The sequence below is a fragment of the Protomyctophum parallelum genome, assembly GCF_964188405.1.
Source record: "Protomyctophum parallelum genome assembly, chromosome: 21".
NCBI lineage: Eukaryota > Metazoa > Chordata > Actinopteri > Myctophiformes > Myctophidae > Protomyctophum > Protomyctophum parallelum.
This window is the reverse complement of record NC_139713.1, coordinates 24,186,451-24,204,958: the sequence shown is the minus strand read 5'-3', so window position 1 is coordinate 24,204,958 and position 18,508 is coordinate 24,186,451. Positions and strand designations below refer to the sequence as shown.

General features: G+C 43.7%; 4 protein-coding genes across 4 annotated transcripts; 3 read left to right on the top strand and 1 right to left on the bottom strand.

Moving 5' to 3' along the window:
* Positions 1-762: 762 nt before the first annotated feature.
* On the top strand, positions 763-6,361 carry nim1kb (NIM1 serine/threonine protein kinase). The gene is made up of 5 exons (XM_083793499.1): positions 763-1,045; positions 2,205-2,473; positions 3,353-3,522; positions 4,076-4,367; positions 5,104-6,361. Exons 1-5 carry the CDS (start codon positions 790-792, stop codon positions 5,413-5,415), a joined length of 1,299 nt encoding a protein of 432 aa, XP_083649625.1. The 5' UTR covers positions 763-789; the 3' UTR covers positions 5,416-6,361.
* A 2,155-nt stretch (positions 6,362-8,516) lies between these two features.
* LOC310879024 (growth arrest and DNA damage-inducible protein GADD45 gamma-like) lies at positions 8,517-9,879 on the bottom strand. Its single transcript, XM_083793444.1, has 3 exons — positions 9,688-9,879; positions 9,360-9,567; positions 8,517-9,228 (listed from the first exon to the last, which is right to left on the bottom strand). Exons 1-3 carry the CDS (start codon positions 9,843-9,845, stop codon positions 9,115-9,117), a joined length of 480 nt encoding a protein of 159 aa, XP_083649570.1. The 5' UTR covers positions 9,846-9,879; the 3' UTR covers positions 8,517-9,114.
* A 3,992-nt stretch (positions 9,880-13,871) lies between these two features.
* On the top strand, positions 13,872-14,551 carry LOC310878895 (growth arrest and DNA damage-inducible protein GADD45 gamma-like; the record flags this gene model as incomplete). Its single annotated transcript, XM_083793312.1, has 3 exons — positions 13,872-13,984; positions 14,089-14,293; positions 14,438-14,551. The coding sequence occupies 3 exons, from the start codon at positions 13,872-13,874 to the stop codon at positions 14,549-14,551; spliced, it is 432 nt and encodes a 143-aa protein (XP_083649438.1).
* Positions 14,552-14,673: 122 nt separating this feature from the next.
* LOC310878894 (growth arrest and DNA damage-inducible protein GADD45 gamma-like) lies at positions 14,674-17,844 on the top strand (the record flags this gene model as incomplete). The annotated part of the gene is made up of 4 exons (XM_083793311.1): positions 14,674-14,790; positions 17,165-17,277; positions 17,382-17,586; positions 17,731-17,844. 4 exons carry the CDS (start codon positions 14,674-14,676, stop codon positions 17,842-17,844), a joined length of 549 nt encoding a protein of 182 aa, XP_083649437.1.
* Between the last annotated feature and the right edge of the window lie 664 nt (positions 17,845-18,508).

The following is an 18,508-nucleotide window of genomic DNA, read 5'->3' as shown; positions in this document are numbered from 1 at the left end:
TTCAGAATTTGTCGTCTCCCATCTTTCCACAAATTAATAGAAAATGCTCGATAGTGGGCTCGATAAGAACCTGGCTCGATAAGCCTTATTGATAAGGTGCTCGTTATCAATACAAATTAACGAGCTCCACCCCTTCCACGATTGTATATACACGTGCATGCCGTGTGGGAGGGAATAATATGGTACATGGTGTAAAATGAGACCATATATGGTCATATTCCTGTGCATTATTTTGAGTTTCATGAACAAAACTAATGCATGGTATTTTGCGTTTGTTTATAGATACTAGTTCTTATTTAGTATTCTCCTCACAACATGTATCTATATAATGTTTACATTACATCATCTGACTTTTCAGATACCTCTAGTTATTTGGAAGCAACCAAAACCTTTATAATATACATTATACAGTTCTGTGATTTTTGTTTTGTTTACAATTTCATCCAGGTACGTCATGAAAAAAACTTAAAACGGCAAATAAATGCTGATCCGCAAGCTTGCAGTGTGTCTCATTGTGACACATTGTGAGCTTGTAGATCTGCTATTTATTTGTATAAGAAAACATCTCCTGAGCAGGGCCCAAAGGGTTCTTTTTCCCAAACAGTGGGTCGCAGCAAAGCTTGTCGGGATCGGGGCTCGAACCCACGACACGCTTTCAGGTTGGACTACCAGCCTATAGGTGCCCAGACGGCTGGCCAAAGAGCCACAATATATGAACCTGTCAAAACTACTTTTCAGGATGACCTGATCTCTCCACTGCTGTAGGCCTAAAGAAAAAAGAAAAAGAAAATGCCTGGGAAGGAGTACAAGGTGATGACCAGGAGGCGGCACCATAGCCTGTACAGCATGAGCGACAGCTCGGTGGAGGATGAGGAGGAGGAGAAGCTCACTCCGCTGCAGAAGCTCACCACGGACATGTGCAAAGACCAGAAGACCATCAAGGAGCTGGTCGTTGGCCGCAGGGTGGGCTTCTACAAGGTGCGAGGGGATATCGGCTACGGGACCTTCTCCAAGGTCAAACTGGCCTTCCACGCCCTCACCAGAGGTAATCAATGATCACCTATCATCAGTACTCACATCTTTCACTTAAGTAAAAGTACCAATACTGCAATATGTGTCGCAACTTGACGCATTGTGAGCTTGTAGATCAAGAGAGTGCACCTGAGTGCAACCAAACATAAAATGACTTGTCTTTTAGTTCTACTGGATCTCTTCTCCACTAGTCTCTCGAGACAAACTGTGAAAACAGGCAGCTGTTTTTCCTTTGTTTCGCCAATGGGTTCCCAGATTGCTCCACTAGTCCCTCCCTAAGATTTTTGTCTAGTTTTTATTTGCTGACGAAATTGTCAATATTTTTAGTCATCATAGCTTGGATTTAATTTAGTATTTATTTGGTTTAGTCGAAAAAGGTAGTCGACGAACATTTCTCGTCATAGTTTTAGTCGACAAAATCAACACTGAGTGGAGTAGAAATATAAAAGAAAACCATTACAAATACAGTACTTAAGTAAATGTACTTTCCACCACTGTATATAACTGTGTACACTCTTCTACGCATGTGTTCGTCATATCATAGACATCGAGCGTGTGCACGAAACGAGCACGCTTGTGACAATTTCCCAGGACCGCACCCACGTAAATACGCTTGCGTTGTCGCCCCTCAACTTCTCTGTGCGTACAAAAGAACCCGCAGATCTCTCATTGCAAAATGAATTACCAGGCGCGTTAATCACTGCCCATCTGAAAAGGACCTTACCCCATTCCGGGTGGGAACCCCTTTTGGGGTTTTAAGGATTATGTTATATACTTTAGCTATTGAGAAATAGAAGATCTACAAGCTTGTAGATCTGCTATTTTTGAAAAATCGTAAAAATGTGGCGCAAATCTTTGAATATTTATTCTTTCAGAGGGAACGTTTTTTACTCAAATCTTTGCTTCTGGTGAGGTCCCTGGAAACAACATATTTCGGGTTTTTCAGGATTTAGAAGGCATTTGTACAGTGACGGTAGAGTCCGTGGGGGCCACGGGGCCTCTGCCCCCATGAGGAATTAGACCTTACTGTATATATATTCCGGGGGAGGGGAGGGGGGGTGTGCCCCCATGACTATTATAAAAACATTTCGTCTCCGCATTTGTAGAATCGTCCTCAGCTCAGGTCTAAATAGGTTAAATGTGAGTACCTTTTCCTTTTTGTCATGTCATAGACAAGGTGGCCCTGAAGATCCTGAATAAGACGGGGCTGGACCCCGAGGCCCAGCGCCTGCTGCCCAGGGAGATCTTTAGCATGGAGAGCCTGCAGCATCCCAACGTGGTGCGTCTGTACGAGGTGGTGGAGACCCCCTCCCGGCTATTCCTGGTGATGGAGTACGCGGGGGGCGGGGACCTCCACTCCAGGATCAGCGACGAAGGCAAGATGTCGGACACCGACAGCAAGATCGTCTTCGCCCAGATTCTGGCTGCCATGAGACATTTGGTTAGTGTAATAAAATAAATAACACTCTGTGTCCACTGTATTTATATTGGACACATGGTGTCTTATGTCGTCCTTTAGTGCCCTAAACCAGGGGTTCTCAACGTTTTTGGTCGGGGACCCCCGGAAATGCTTTGGCAATGACTCTGGGACCCCCGCCCTGCCCCTCCCGACCCCCAATATAAATTGACTGCTACAATAACCTTAATAATAGAGACAAATAAATTCTGAAACCAGATCATTAGGGAAGGTGTATGCATGTACTGCGTACTATGTAAACTCTTCATTTCCATTTTCCAGCCATTCAGTTGCAAAAAAAAGGTTGTGTGTGTGTGTGTGTGTGTGTGTGTGTGTGTGTGTGTGTGTGTGTGCTGCAGAGTTATAGTTTGGTATTTTTCCTACACACTATCGTATTGATTAGTTTTAATTATTTTAAAACGTCTTAAAAGCTCTTTATTTGTTTAGTTTTATTTACCGTGATATGTAAAGTAATGTAACAAAGTACATTTACATAAGTACTAATGTGGAGGTATTTGTACTTTACTTGAGTATTTCCAAACTCCACTACATCTCAGAGGCAAATTTTGTACTTTTACTCCACTACAATTATTTGAAAACTTTAGTTAACAGTTAATACTTTATAGATTTTGATTATTATTATTACAAAACATTAACCGCTTCAGCCCTATATACATTTTGGCCATTTGAAAATAGCCGATCTACAAGCTCACAATGTGTTGCGATGCAACACATTGTGAGCTTGTAGATCTGCTTTTTTATACATTTGAAAACTTGTGAAATGGGACACTCTGCACAATGACTACTTTGTACTTTTGGTACTTTAAGTACACTTACCGATACCAAACGTTTTGCTGTGTGCAGCACAACAATCACATCATCCACCGGGACCTGAAGGCGGAGAACGTTCTGTTCACCAGCGACGGCTGCGTGAAGGTTGCGGACTTTGGCTTCAGCACGCGCGTCTCCACGCGCAGCCAAACCCTGGACACCTTCTGCGGCTCACCCCCCTACGCCGCCCCAGAGCTCTTCAGGTATATAATACACACTGTGTTGATTTCTTCTATTGAAAAACTATGGCGAAGGTTTTCGTCGACTACCTTTTTTCACTGACGAGAACGGAAAATATAAACGAAATAAAACGTAAGCTGTGATGGCTAAAACTATGACTAAATACAGAGTATACTGACAATTTCATCAACAAATAAGAACTAGACTAAAATGACAATTTATTTTTTGGTTGCGCTGAATGCGCTTGGGTTTGCAACCAAGCGTAAAAGTGTGAAAATATGTGACTCAGCTCAAGTGACTACTGGCCATTCACAGCGTGTCAGACCTGAACGTCCGCTCTGTGACGCACGCAGAAGCTGCTGTGAAGCACTAGTCTTGCCAGACTGTTGCCTCTCGCAATAGTTGTCTGGCTACGCGAGACTGGTGAAGCACCAACAAGCGCAGAAGCTTGCCCTTGAGTACACACGCCCCAGAGCTGAAGGAGGCGTCTACCTTTCTATGTCTATGGTTGCATTGGTGCGGTTTGGGCTTAAAAACTAAATACAAAATGTGCTGTCAAAATCAACACACTTGCAGGGACGACTCGTATGTGGGCCCGCCGGTGGACGTGTGGGCCATGGGCGTGCTGCTCTTCTTCATTGTGACGGGCTCGATGCCGTTCCGCGCCGTCACCATGGGAAAACTACGCCTCTGCATCCTGGAGGGTGACTACGCCGTGCCCCCCTGGGTGCCCGGCCCGTGCCAGAGGCTGATCAAGGGGGCGCTGAAGCCAGCTGCCGAGGAGCGCTACGCCCTGGACCAGATGCTGGGCTGCGAGTGGCTGCTGCCAATCGAGTTCCCCTGGTCCTGGTCTCTGCTGCAGTCACAGGTTATTATAATAGTCTTGGATCGTTTTTCCATTATAGTTTAGTTTTAGTTAGTTTTTGACAATGTTTTTTCTATAATACAGTTAGTTTTCGTTTTTCTAGCGTTTTTGCTAGATTTTATTAGTTTTTATTTTAACGCTTAGTTTTAGTTTAGTTTTTTATTAGTTTTAATTGTAGTGTTAGTTTTTGTGTTTTTCATACTTAATAAAAACTTAATAAAAGATACCATTTAAAAAAGGATATACTGTTGGTGTTGGTAATGAGAGTTTGTTATAGTTAGTTTTGTAAACACACAATACAGTTTCAGTTAGTTATCATTTTTATTCTTTTATTATAGTTTTTTATTTAGTTCAGTTATCAAAAAAATATATATTTTAGTTGTGGTTATTTTATTAGTATTTGTTAACTATAATCAGTGGTGGAAAGTAACTAAAGTACATTTACTTTAGCACTGTACTTAAGTAGAATTTTGAGGTATTTGTAATTTCCAATACTTTTACTTGTACTCCAACGTCTAGATTTGGATTATTATCACAAAACGTACATTAACAATTTCAGCCCTATATACATTTCGGTAAAACTACTTTTACTTTTACTTTAAGTATAATTTTGATGCCAATACTTTTGTACTTTCGCACAAGTACATTTTGAATTCAGGACTTTTAATTGTAGCAGATTACTTCTACATTGCAGTATTGAGTACTTTCTCCACCACTGACTATAATAACCTGGCTGCAGTGTCCGGTGGAGCCGCCAAGCCCTCGGCGCCTGCTGGACTCGGAGCCCGGGGAGCTGGACGATGAGGAGGAGGAGGTGCGGGCCTCCCTGGAGGAGCTGGGCTTCACCGCGGAGCATGTGCGCGACAAGGACCCCCGGAACAGCCGGAGCCCCGTGACCGGAGTCTACCGCGTGCTCCTGCACCGGGCCCAGAAGAGGAGGGGCTGTGAGACCATGCCCGTGGTCAGGGGTATGGTCCGAGACCCCAAGAGGGAGAGCCTCAGGGCCTACAGAGGCCTGTTACACTCCTCCAAGATGTGCGTGCTTTCGTGAAAGAGAAAAACAATGGAGCATGCACATCCACTCTAAAGGCCCCTTTTCCACCAATATAAATGTGGTTCTAGAACTGGTTCCGTTCTAGATTATTGGAACCTTAGTGCTTTCATGGAAACGGTGGCCTTTTTTTGGTTCCATTTCCGAACACACTTTTAGGGTTCTGAACCAATTCATTTTCATTGATAACACTGAACTGGTTCAATATTAAGCAGGCAAAATGAACTGAACCGGTTCAACCCAGGTGGAAAATTAGCCTTAACTGAAAACCAGGTGCTGGGCCGAGGTTAGAATAATGAAGAAAGGTAAGGTCTGCACACTGGACGATGATCCAAAAGAGTAGCCTGGAAACCAGACAAATCTGCAACTCCCTGGGGAGATTGGCCTGCATGGTACTCCCCAGTTTGAATTACATTTTTCTCACCCCAGTGTTGTGGGTGACCAATCAGAGCCCACTATTCAAAGTGAGACTTTTTTTGCTGTGACGTTGCAATCTGTTTGTAACCACCCCTTGGAAATAGACTATCTGTCTGGCCATACCACACTACCAAAAGAACCGAGAGGCTCGAAACGTCGCGTCCATGGTGTGGGAGAGCCGTGGGGGTCAACGTGGTTTCGTCAGATAACGTTTTTTCTTGTAGCTTGGGTCACCTCTTAAGAATTCAAGAGGGTGCCCAGTGATATCCCTTGAGCATTATCAGTTATTAACCCCTTAATGCCCTTCAGGCTCCCTGACTATAGTGTAAGGAACCATTACGTTTTGGAGCATCGTGTTCAGACAGTACCTATTGATTTAATTAAAGACACTTGAGTGATAGACCATCACAGCTTTCTTGCAGCGCACTTTTATACTAAAAAGTATTTTATACTTTAATAATTCTGCATTAAGTGATCATTAACTGAGTAGCCTATCAAATATTTTGTGATTATTTCCACATTTTGATAATTTGTGTGTGTGTGTGTGTTTGTGTGTGTGTGTGTGTGTGTGTGTGTGTGTGTGTGTGTGTGTGTGTGTGTGTGTGTGTGTGTGTGTGTGTGTGTGTGTGTGTGTGTGTGTGTGTGTGTGTGTGTGTGTGTGTGTGTGTGTGTGTGTGTGTGTGATTCTCCTGACACTTGCTTATTTGGCATGCAATGTAAATGTATGTTTTCTCATGGCAATAAAGCTCAATTGAATTGAGAGAGACAGAAAGTGCCTCTTGATTGCAGCTTTTGAAGTAAGGTAGTTAGCTACATTTAGAGCTTTTCTTAAATCCTGTATTTGATCAGTGGAGTTCAAATGGCCTAATTGGTCATTAAGCCATGCAGGTCTCTGAAATTGTATTTATTTTGAAACTCAAGCTTGACATTTGACTTTAACTTTTCATTATTTTTTTTATTTAATTTAACTCCCTGCCCTATCCAGCAGTCAAGCTCTGAATATATAGTCGATTATGATTTGAGTAAAAAACTCACACAGATTTCATGGTTTAACTCATGATGAACATGCATGCAGCACAATGGTGGAATGTAACTATAATGTATTGTATTGGGCCTATAAAGTATTGTACAAGTTTGAGCTGACTTTATTTGAGTTTTCCATGGCAATTTACAATAGTTTTACTTCTACTCCATTACATCTCGGGGTCCAAATGTTGTACTTTTACTCCACTACTATACAAAGTAAGTTACTTTGTAGATTTGTATTATTATTACAAAACATACATTAACCACCCTATACATTTCGGCCATTTGAAAATACTAAATAGAGTTCTGCAAATATAGAGTTCTGCAAATGTAGATCTGCTATTTTCAATAGATTTCTATATGCCTACATTTGAAAACTTGAAATGGGACCTTCTGCATAGGCCTACTACTTTCTACTTTTGGTAGGCTACTTGCCAGGCTTGTCTTCAAGTAGGCCTACATTTTGATGGCCCTTTTTTAAATCTTTTACTCAAGTACTTTTTGAATTCTGGACTTTTACACACAGTAGCCTAGCCTATTTCTATCGCATTATTGATACTTTTACTTTAGACCTATAAAGTAAAAACGTGATAGTCCTATACTTTTTCCACTACTGAACATGACTACTCGAACAGTAGCCTATAGAGCTGACTTGGCAGCACTGTGCCTGCAGTGCATCCGTCTCTCCCTGGGGATTTGTTTACCAAAAGTTTCGCTAGTGCCTGCGAGACCCCGAAGTAAACAATGGAGGAGGAGGAGAGAACAGCAGCTGGCGGGACCCTCTATGCTTGCAGCCGGACCAAACCAGCCCCAACCCAACCGGCCCCTTTTTTTGGCACTGAAAAGTGCAGGCCGGCTCCTCCCTCCCCCTCCTCCCGCGACCCCCACCTGCAGAAAGTGGCAGATGGTGTGGCGTGGGTACGAGACATCTGCCCTGGGACAGACAATAGCGGCTCTGTGCGGACCGCTGCATTTGACAGCCTGAACGCGCGCTGCTATTGTGCGCGCCCCGCCAGCCCCGATAGCCTGCACAGCACACAGAGGATTTAATTAGGCTATACACATGCAGATGAGCGCCTGGGCTGGCTGGCTTGCTGGCTATAGTGGCTAGGCCGGAAAACAGCAGATCTACAAGCTCACAACGCCTTGCGACGCAAGGCGTTGTGAGCTTGCAGATCTGCTGTTTTCAAGCACATGCGCTGCCTATATGCAAATTTGCTGACTAGTCTGTACTCTGTAAGCATAAAAGTTGTACTGGTTTTCCCCCACCCACCAAAAAGAAAAGAGAAATCCCTTACAACTTAAGCTAAGTCAGTCTGCTATAACATTGACACAAACACATCATGACACACAACTTTTTTTTTCTTTTCTTAGTTTTATTATTGAATTAATATTCATTTCTATTGGATGTACATTCTGTATATCATATCGACGATTCTAAAGTGAAAAGTCATACATTTGTAGCTTGTCACAATTTCCAAAAATAATCACCATCTCTTATACAAATATAAATTAGCTTGTATATTGTTTTGTCTTGGTAAGTACATCAGTGAAACATTCTAAAGTTAAACCTTTAGTTGTAGAGCATTATAAATATATATATATATATTTTTTTACTTTTTAATATTAATTTAACATTAGTCATTAAACGTCTAAAGTGAAACCTTTAGAGCTTTAAGTAGGCTATTATTTTTCTTTTTCAATCATTTTGTCATCATTAAATTTCTAAAGTGAAACCTTTAGAGAATTAAGACACTTCTGGAAAGTGGGAAACATTTCGCTGCGTTGTTACTCAGCGAGAGAACATTTTAAAAAGTCTCTTTTTAAGAATGTCTCTTTCTCGGCACCGCTTCTTTCTCCTGCTGCGCGTGCGTCAGATATGCGTGTGACGTTCTGCTCTGTGTGTGCGTGCGTGCACGACACATCAGGACGTGGAACAAGTCACTTCTCCTTTCTCTCCAAACCTCATCCACACAAAGAATGAGGGTCGATGTATCGCTCTCGTGGCATACCTGACCTCATTCACATAAAGAATGAGAGTCATCTTGGCATGGACGGGACAAGAGGCGACGGGTCCGAAGACCAGCGGGGTGGCCCTCCTCGGGGGCCGGCGCTGGTCGGTCGGGGTGCCCATGGATATGAATCCTCCTCAGGAGTATCCATCCATCCAGGGATGAGTAGAAAACAGTGTCATCCTGCTCAGTAGGATGAGTATTTCCATTTTGTTAAACGAAGAGAGAGTGTTGAGCTCTCTGATCAGCGCTCGGGGAGGATGATCTCGGGCACCCAGTCGTTCAGATTGCGGCTCTCCTCACAGAACAGGTGCAGCTTCTCCATGGCTGGGTCCTCCCAAGAACCATCAGCTGGGTTCTGTTGAATTAAAGCAAAGAGGAAAGCGGGTTAGCAACAAAACACTTCCAAATGAGGCTGATGCATGCCTGCTTGTCCAGAGTGAGAGAGAACAGATATATAAAGGCTATGTTTGAGTTCAAATGACATACCGTGATGAGGACACAGTGAGCGTCTTCTAGCTGTTTGTCCTTGTCGCCAACGATCTCGACCAGGCGCTGCACGTCGCTCACTCTAACGATGCTGATGTCGTTGTCGAAGCAGAAGGACTGGATGAGGGTGAAGTGGATCTGGAGGGCGATGTCACACTCGAACCCTTCGTCGATGGCCAGGACGCAGAAAGACACATTGTCCGGATCACTGGAGACAAAAAAGAAGAAACAATATGAGCACAAACTCAAATAGGATTCAAATTAGAAAAATGCCCTGTACGTGTCATCTTTTCTGTGCATCTAGTGTTCGAGAAGTTCATATACTTACATAGTGTTCATAATTTTGGCGGATTCGTAGACGCCGACCGTCACACAGTCGTTGTCTTTGGCGGAGACGAGCACATCCTCCAGGGCTTGCCCGCTGCACTGGGCACGGTCGACCACTTCGGTGCCGGTGGTCTGGATCAGAACTTCCTCCAGAGTCATGTTTGGTTCGGTTGGTTGGTTGGCGATGAGTCACAAAAAGTATTCCACAAGGGAAGAAGTTGAAGAGAGAGATGATGTAGGTTGTTGTCGGAAAGCAAATCCGAAAAAGCAGTGTCTCTGGTCCTTGTGTGTTGCGCTTTTATAGGTTGGCTCTCGTGTGGCCGCGTGAAAGCCGCTTCGCTCGGATTGGCTGAGTGATCCTGAATGGTGTATTGGTATGCTAATATCATTGTCACACTGCATGCGGCTCGTGGCAGATTGATAGGGGTCACCGAGCCACGTTCTGGCATAATAATAGGTCTTCTGCACAACTAAAAATAAGTTTCATATAAAAAAAAGAAACGACTTCAGTGTTTTTCCCCTATATATGCGATCTCTTGCTGTGATTCTCTCAATACATCCATGCATATAGCCTATGGCCTAGTGCATTTCCCCAATTTCTTTCGACTTTTTTTAAGACAAATATATTAGCCTATGTTTGTTTGTAGCCCTATAGCTTCAAGGGTTTTATTTTGTGCATGGATATATTTCGTCAGGGGTCACCCTGACGAAATATATCCACAAAATAAAACCCTTGCTGACTTCCATGCCATTTTATCTCTGGGTGCTGAAACATCGAAAAGTTTTAGGTGAAAGTATAACAAGTGCTTTTGCAGAAACACAGAAAGTGTGTGCAGAAAGGCATGCATGCAGGCTCCCCATCCCCCATGCTGCATGCATGCTGCAGAGAGAAAGAGAGAGGGCAGGTGGAAGATGCCATCTGTAGGACTAGAGGGCTGGCTACAAAATACGGACCCTATTGTGCGCGCAGAGACCCCCATTATCACGGTCCCCATACACATGCAAATGACCAGCGCGTGCCAGGACGCTGTGCGTGCTGCCGCACAATCTGCACTGCTGGCCCACGCTGACCACGTGGCCATCAGCTGTCCCAAATCCTCGAATGGGTTTTATTTATTTACCGTAGAGAGGGGGCCCACACGGACCTCATTTGGTAAAACATCAACAAAACGTCCAAACTCCAAAGATTATCCCCAAAAGTTGCAACACAAGCCCCTATATATGTTGGTTATACTGTACATTATAAGGACGTTAATGTATATCTCTATAGTACTCCTGCACTTAAATCTATCCTCGATTTGAAATAATATTAATTAAATGCGTGCAATCCTATATAGGTGCAACTTTTGCGCATGCATGCACGCATCTGTCGCTTCACATGCATATATATATATATATATAGATAGATAGATAGATATATATATATATATATATATATATATATATATATAATGCATAACAACAAACATGCCTGCTGCTGCTGCGTAATTAAAGGGGACCAGAGTGTGACAGGGCAACACAGAACACAGGTTGGCGGTGATTGATTCAGCACCATTGTTCTGCATAGAAAGCAGAAGGACAGATGGAGGACTGTCGCTATGACCCCCCCCCCCCCATCACCACCAACCATGCAGCCTGCAGGTCAACCCCGACCCACCGTGGGGCGCGCCGCTTCATTGTCTACGTGTCTCACATTCTCTCATCTGTTGTCTGCGTTTAATTCAATTTGAATGCCAAAAGGAGAGGGCTTTATTAGCAGCACATCACATGCAGTATAGGCTACAAATAATCCCCGAGTGTTAATTTAACTCCGAGAATGTATACAGATTGAACCCAAATGGACCCGTGCGTAGTCCCCGTCGGGTTACATTTGCACTCTCTGGGAGTTACATAATGATAAATGATCACTGCCATGTGTCATTTTACTGTGGGGTCTAGTAGGCTAGCCTAGTGAACAAGTGATCTCTATAGGCTATACAACAAGTCTTATCTCAAACGGTACACTGCAGGCATATGCAGACCTAGAGATACGAATCACCTCATCTGACTTGTTGTAAACACGTTTAAGAACAATTATCAAACAGTGTGTCATCATGATGCAACAGAAGCCCCCTTATCTTTCAGACGTGCATACTGCATATCGGCATAGAATCGCTGATAGCCTATTTGTTTGTTTTCGGGTCATTATTATTCATTCCTTGTGCACAGGTGACTCTTTTCTGTCTCTCGATGTCTGCATGCTGCAAAGTTTGCAAACATTGAGCCATCAAGGAGTCGTCAACATCTCACATGACTAAAGAACCTTTGGATCAAACTGATTCCAGTTGATATGTTCTCGATCAGCATGCATGGCTACAGGCAGGCGCGTGCAAGTCGATACGCCGTAGCCTATACGTATTTGTTGCTGCGAGGCGCATCTGCCGGACGGAGCGGCGCGCCCCTCCACGCCCCGCGGTGTGTGTGTGTGTGTGTGTGTGTGTGTGTGTGTGTGTGTGTGTGTGTGTGTGTGTGTGTGTGTGTGTGTGTGTGTGTGTGTGTGTGTGTGTGTGTGTGTGTGTGCGACAGGTGTTGGTGAGCAGAGCAGTGCCTTTTTTTTCGGCTGACCCGCAGCACACTATATGGCTGAGTGAGTCTTTGTGCAGATGCAAATTAGTTAAAAAGCTGTAGCCTGTATTCTTCAAGAGTGCGTTTTGTTATGGCAAGCCGCGCGTGCATTATAGGATAGTGGTCTGTGTACAACAAAGCGCAAAGTGTATATATACACGGAGGAAAGAAAACTATTATGCTCTTTGGATATAGGGCATCTTTGTAGAAAATAACTTTAAGTAGGCCTAATACACAAGTCACACATAAGTCACAAATTTGTCTGCAACAATATGCTGTTGAAGTGAGTTGAGTGAAACACATAAATGATTTGTGGTGGTTTACTCTGGAGTTTGGACTGGCTGCATCACCTGCGGCCATTACGCACAGCAGGTGCTGACTTATCTCCAGGCATGAGTTTCCTTTGTCCCCCCAGCGACAGATGGCGTATCTTCTGCAGGGTTGCTATGGAGAGTGATGCAGGCGTGGAGATAAGGACACGTCCAGCTGCCACGCGCCTCCACTGAGTGAGGTCTGGCTCGGTCTTTACGCATGCAAAGTAGCGGCGCGTGCCACTATCTAGAATCTGTTGCGTAAAAGTTGCCTATAGGCTGCCTATTCAACGTAATTGTTCCATACAGAGTTTCAACGTGAACACCGATGAACAACATCTTATGAAGAGCCGATAGGCTTGAAACATCACGTCCAATGGTGGAACCAAATAACAAAACAGCCTTCCCAAAAATACTTTGGTTACTTTTTTATACTGCTTTTAGACTAATTAATTAATTTCCTAATAGCCTAGCACTTTTGCAGCTTCTGCATTTGATTTATGGATTTTGGGTTGGATTTTTATGGGTTTTTAGTGAGTGTGTGAGACTGTGAATGCATGCGTGCTTTATTGTTTTTCTTCAACCTAAACATGCACAACCAAGATACATCTTTTAAACTTAGTTATAAACATATGATATTTTGTATCAATATACATTCGCCAATATAGGCCTATAAGTCGAGTCGACTTTATCACGTCAAACACGTGTTTTGTTTTGTGCATGCATGCACGATTTAAGTGGGAATGTGGGATTGCGATGAAAAGTAAAATATCCTCAAATCCACCGGGTCCATTTGGTTATGGCTATTCTCTTGGATTTAAATGAACACTTGTGAACTTCACTACATGCAGCGCAGTGTGCCGTTAATTCTGTGGAATAATTAGGCAGTTTTGAAAATCTACGTAGATTTTGATGGCACGAGTCTATAGAGGCCAAGTGTCGGGATTAATTATTCCTGAAGTTGAGGGCATCAATTAAAGGTCACGGACTTTCAGAATCTTATCCATTCAGTCCAAACTGGCCCATCCTTCCTCGGACAGTTTCTCTATAGGCACGCGCCTGCCATGGGAGGTGTGGTGGGGGGAAGGAGGGGTGACTTTTGTCCCTGAACAACAGCCAATCACAGAACGCGCGTGTCGGGTCTTCAGTATAAATACCGCCAGTCCCATCGGAGAGCATTCAGAGCAAACTGTGCTATATCTTCTGAATCACTGTCCTCCACATATACTAAAACCAGTGAGATCAATCACTTGTTGGAATTATTTTGAAGATGCAGTCTCCTGCAGGGTCTCCTGGCAAAGCGCTGAAAGAAGCTCTCCTCTCTGCTCGGAGAGAGGGACAACTCACCATTGGAGTCTACGAAAGTGCCACAATAATGAATGAGTAAGTGCAATGCTAACATGTCTTATGCTATTGCTCAGCTCAGCTGGTAGCCTATACTTTTGCCCTGAACAAGAGCAGCCACTAACAGATGTATTTCTCCACAGTGATCCAGACAGCGTGTCTTTCTGCATCCTGGCCATGGACGAAGGGTTCGAGTGTGACATCGCCCTCCAGATCCACTTCACCCTCATCCAGTCCTTCTGCTTCGAGAACGACATCAGCATTGTCAGAGTGAGCGACGTGCAGCGCCTGGTCGAGATCGTTGGCGACAAGGACAAACTAGAAGACGCTCACTGTGTCCTCATCACGGTATGTCATTTGAACTAAAACATATAGCCTTATATCTGTTCTCTATCACAAAGCATTGTTGGACAATTAAACATGCAGGAAGCAGCCTCTCTTTGGAAGTGTTTTGTTGCTAACCAGCTTTCCTCTTGTGCTTTAATTCAACAGAACCCAGCTGATGGTTCTTGGGAGGACCCAGCCATGGAGAAGCTGCACCTGTTCTGTGAGGAGAGCCGCAATCTGAACGACTGGGTGCCCGAGATCATCCTCCCCGAGCGCTGATCAGAGAGCTCAACACTCTCTCTTCGTTTAACAAAATGGAAATACTCATCCTACTGAGCAGGATGACATTGTTTTCTACTCATCCCTGGATGGATGGATACTCCTGAGGAGGATTCATATCCATGGGCAGCCCGACCGACCAGCGCCGGCCCCCGAGGAGGGCCACCCCGCTGGTCTTCGGACCCGTCGCCTCTTGTCCGGTCCATGCCAAGATGACTCTCATTCTTTATGTGAATGAGGTCAGGTATGCCACGAGAGCGATACATCGACCCTCATTCTTTGTGTGGATGAGGTTTGGAGAGAAAGGAGAAGTGACTTGTTCCACGTCCTGATGTGTCGTGCACGCACGCACACACAGAGCAGAACGTCACACGCATATCTGACGCACGCGCAGCAGGAGAAAGAAGCGGTGCCGAGAAAGAGACATTCTTAAAAAGAGACTTTTTTAAATGTTCTCTCGCTGAGTAACAACGCAGCGAAATGTTTCCCACTTTCCAGAAGTGTCTTAATTCTCTAAAGGTTTCACTTTAGAAATTTGATGATGACAAAATTATGAAAAACAAAAAATACTTAATGATGGCTCTAAAGGTTTCACTTTAGAAGTTGTTTAGCTAATGATTACAACCGTATGGGAAAAGAGGTTATCTTAAATATAACTTAATGCTCTAAAAGTTTAAATTTAAACATGGTAGTCTACTGAAGTCAGTTTTTAGAAACAGTTTAAAAGAAAGAAAACATTATTTCAGTCATGTTTGTGTCGATTTCACAGGAAAATTAAGTTTTCACTTCAGATACATTCATGTAAATGAGAAATGTGTATTTCATCTGTTGTATGACCAAAAGCTACAATAAAAAAAGAAAACGAAACAATATTTCTGTCCCGGTGGTTCTGTGGATAATTGAAGTTGCACTGCAACACACATGAAGCAGACAACACCATCCAGTTCCTCACACTTTGCAACGTAGGGCACCATTCTGTTTCTATTTACATTCCAGTGACATTTTGTTGATTTACACTTAAACTGCATCCCTGGGCATGTTATAAGTGGACATTCAGCTGAAATAGGTGAACATTGGGTGAGAATAGCTGATTTATAAGCTCACAATGTGATGCTTTGTGGTCTGTTGTGAGCTTGTAGATCGGCTATTTTACTGTTTGAAGAACAAAGTATATAGGGTTTAATTGGCAAGGCCAGTTTATTTACTGTAGCATAGGACCACAATGGAAACAAGTCCCCAGGACTTTTTTGTGTTATCCTTTTTTATTTAGCCTAAATGTCTGACAAGAAATTTACTTTTCCAATCTGAGTCAGTAATTCCAAAGTTGTTGAAGAGATATAAGCAACCAGGTCTATGAAAACAATACAACTAAGGCATGTTAGAGCAGTGATTCTCAAACATTTTCATGTCAAGGACACCCAAATGCATAGGCCTATGTATTTGCCCACACTCCCCCATCTGAAAATATTTAGTGCCAGACACCCCATACAAGATATGCATTGTAAAATGTTTCCATATTTTTAGTTTACTTAAAGATTCATTGAAAATTGCACATGTAGGCTATTTTTAAATAGCTAATGTTAAAGTGGTTGAACTGGAGCGACTTTACAGGGAAACGAGTCTTATGATATAAGCTGACTGGCCACACTGGCCCTGAATGATGTCAAAGGTCCTATCACCTTTGTTCCTTAATGTGGATTGAAGAACAGCCAGAAAGGCAACATCTGAGAATCTCAGCGAGGGAGTCAACTGCCACATATAGAGAGTTATCACTCTTTACGACTTTATCACGTCAAACACGTGTTTTGTTTTGTGCATGCATGCACGATTTAAAGGTATATTCAGTGATTTCACTCAAAAAACCTTAGGTTTCGTTTTTGGCTGTGGGACCCAGCCTTTCGTCCAATCAGGATAGAGAGTCAAAAACGAAACCTAAGGTTTTTTGACCCCCAGGGGTTAACTGGGGACAGGGAGGAACTCCTTATATGGCCAGCACTCTCTATAGTAGGGAGGATTATCACAACAAAACAAAAAAATAAGTGATATTTTAATTAAGTGAAATCACTGAATATACCTTTAAGTGGGAATGTGGGATTGCGATGAAAAGTAAAATATCCTCAAATCCACCGGGTCCATTTGGTTATGGCTATTCTCTTGGATTTAAATGAACACTTGTGAACTTCACTACATGCAGCGCAGTGTGCCGTTAATTCTGTGGAATAATTAGGCAGTTTTGAAAATCTACGTAGATTTTGATGGCACGAGTCTATAGAGGCCAAGTGTCGGGATTAATTATTCCTGAAGTTGAGGGCATCAATTAAAGGTCACGGACTTTCAGAATCTTATCCATTCAGTCCAAACTGGCCCATCCTTCCTCGGACAGTTTCTCTATAGGCACGCGCCTGCCATGGGAGGTGTGGTGGGGGGAAGGAGGGGTGACTTTTGTCCCTGAACAACAGCCAATCACAGAACGCGCGTGTCGGGTCTTCAGTATAAATACCGCCAGTCCCATCAGAGAGCATTCAGAGCAAACTGTGCTATATCTTCTGAATCACTGTCCTCCACATATACTAAAACCAGTGAGATCAATCACTTGTTGGAATTATTTTGAAGATGCAGTCTCCTGCAGGGTCTCCTGGCAAAGCGCTGAAAGAAGCTCTCCTCTCTGCTCGGAGAGAGGGACAACTCACCATTGGAGTCTACGAAAGTGCCACAATAATGAATGAGTAAGTGCAATGCTAACATGTCTTATGCTATTGCTCAGCTCAGCTGGTAGCCTATACTTTTGCCCTGAACAAGAGCAGCCACTAACAGATGTATTTCTCCACAGTGATCCAGACAGCGTGTCTTTCTGCATCCTGGCCATGGACGAAGGGTTCGAGTGTGACATCGCCCTCCAGATCCACTTCACCCTCATCCAGTCCTTCTGCTTCGAGAACGACATCAGCATTGTCAGAGTGAGCGACGTGCAGCGCCTGGTCGAGATCGTTGGCGACAAGGACAAACTAGAAGACGCTCACTGTGTCCTCATCACGGTATGTCATTTGAACTAAAACATATAGCCTTATATCTGTTCTCTATCACAAAGCATTGTTGGACAATTAAGCATGCAGGAAGCAGCCTCTCTTTGGAAGTGTTTTGTTGCTAACCTGCTTTCCTCTTGTGCTTTAATTCAACAGAACCCAGCTGATGGTTCTTGGGAGGACCCAGCCATGGAGAAGCTGCACCTGTTCTGTGAGGAGAGCCGCAATCTGAACGACTGGGTGCCCGAGATCATCCTCCCCGAGCGCTGATCAGAGAGCTCAACACTCTCTCTTCGTTTAACAAAATGGAAATACTCATCCTACTGAGCAGGATGACATTGTTTTCTACTCATCCCTGGATGGATGGATACTCCTGAGGAGGATTCATATCCATGGGCACCCCGACCAACCAGCGCCGGCCCCGAGGAGGGCCACCCCGCTGGTCTTCGGACCCGTCGCCTCTTGTCCCGTCCATGCCAAGATGACTCTCATTCTTTATGTGAATGAGGTCAGGTATGCCACGAGAGCGATACATCGACCCTCATTCTTTGTGTGGATGAGGTTTGGAGAGAAAGGAGAAGTGACTTGTTCCACGTCCTGATGTGTCGTGCACGCACGCACACACAGAGCAGAACGTCACACGCATATCTGACGCACGCGCAGCAGGAGAAAGAAGCGGTGCCGAGAAAGAGACATTCTTAAAAAGAGACTTTTTTAAATGTTCTCTCGCTGAGTAACAACGCAGCGAAATGTTTCCCACTTTCCAGAAGTGTCTTAATTCTCTAAAGGTTTCACTTTAGAAATTTGATGATGACAAAATTATGAAAAACAAAAAGTACTTAATGATGGCTCTAAAGGTTTCACTTTAGAAGTTGTTTAGCTAATGATTACAACAGTATAGGAAAAGAGGTTATCTTAAATATAACTTAATGCT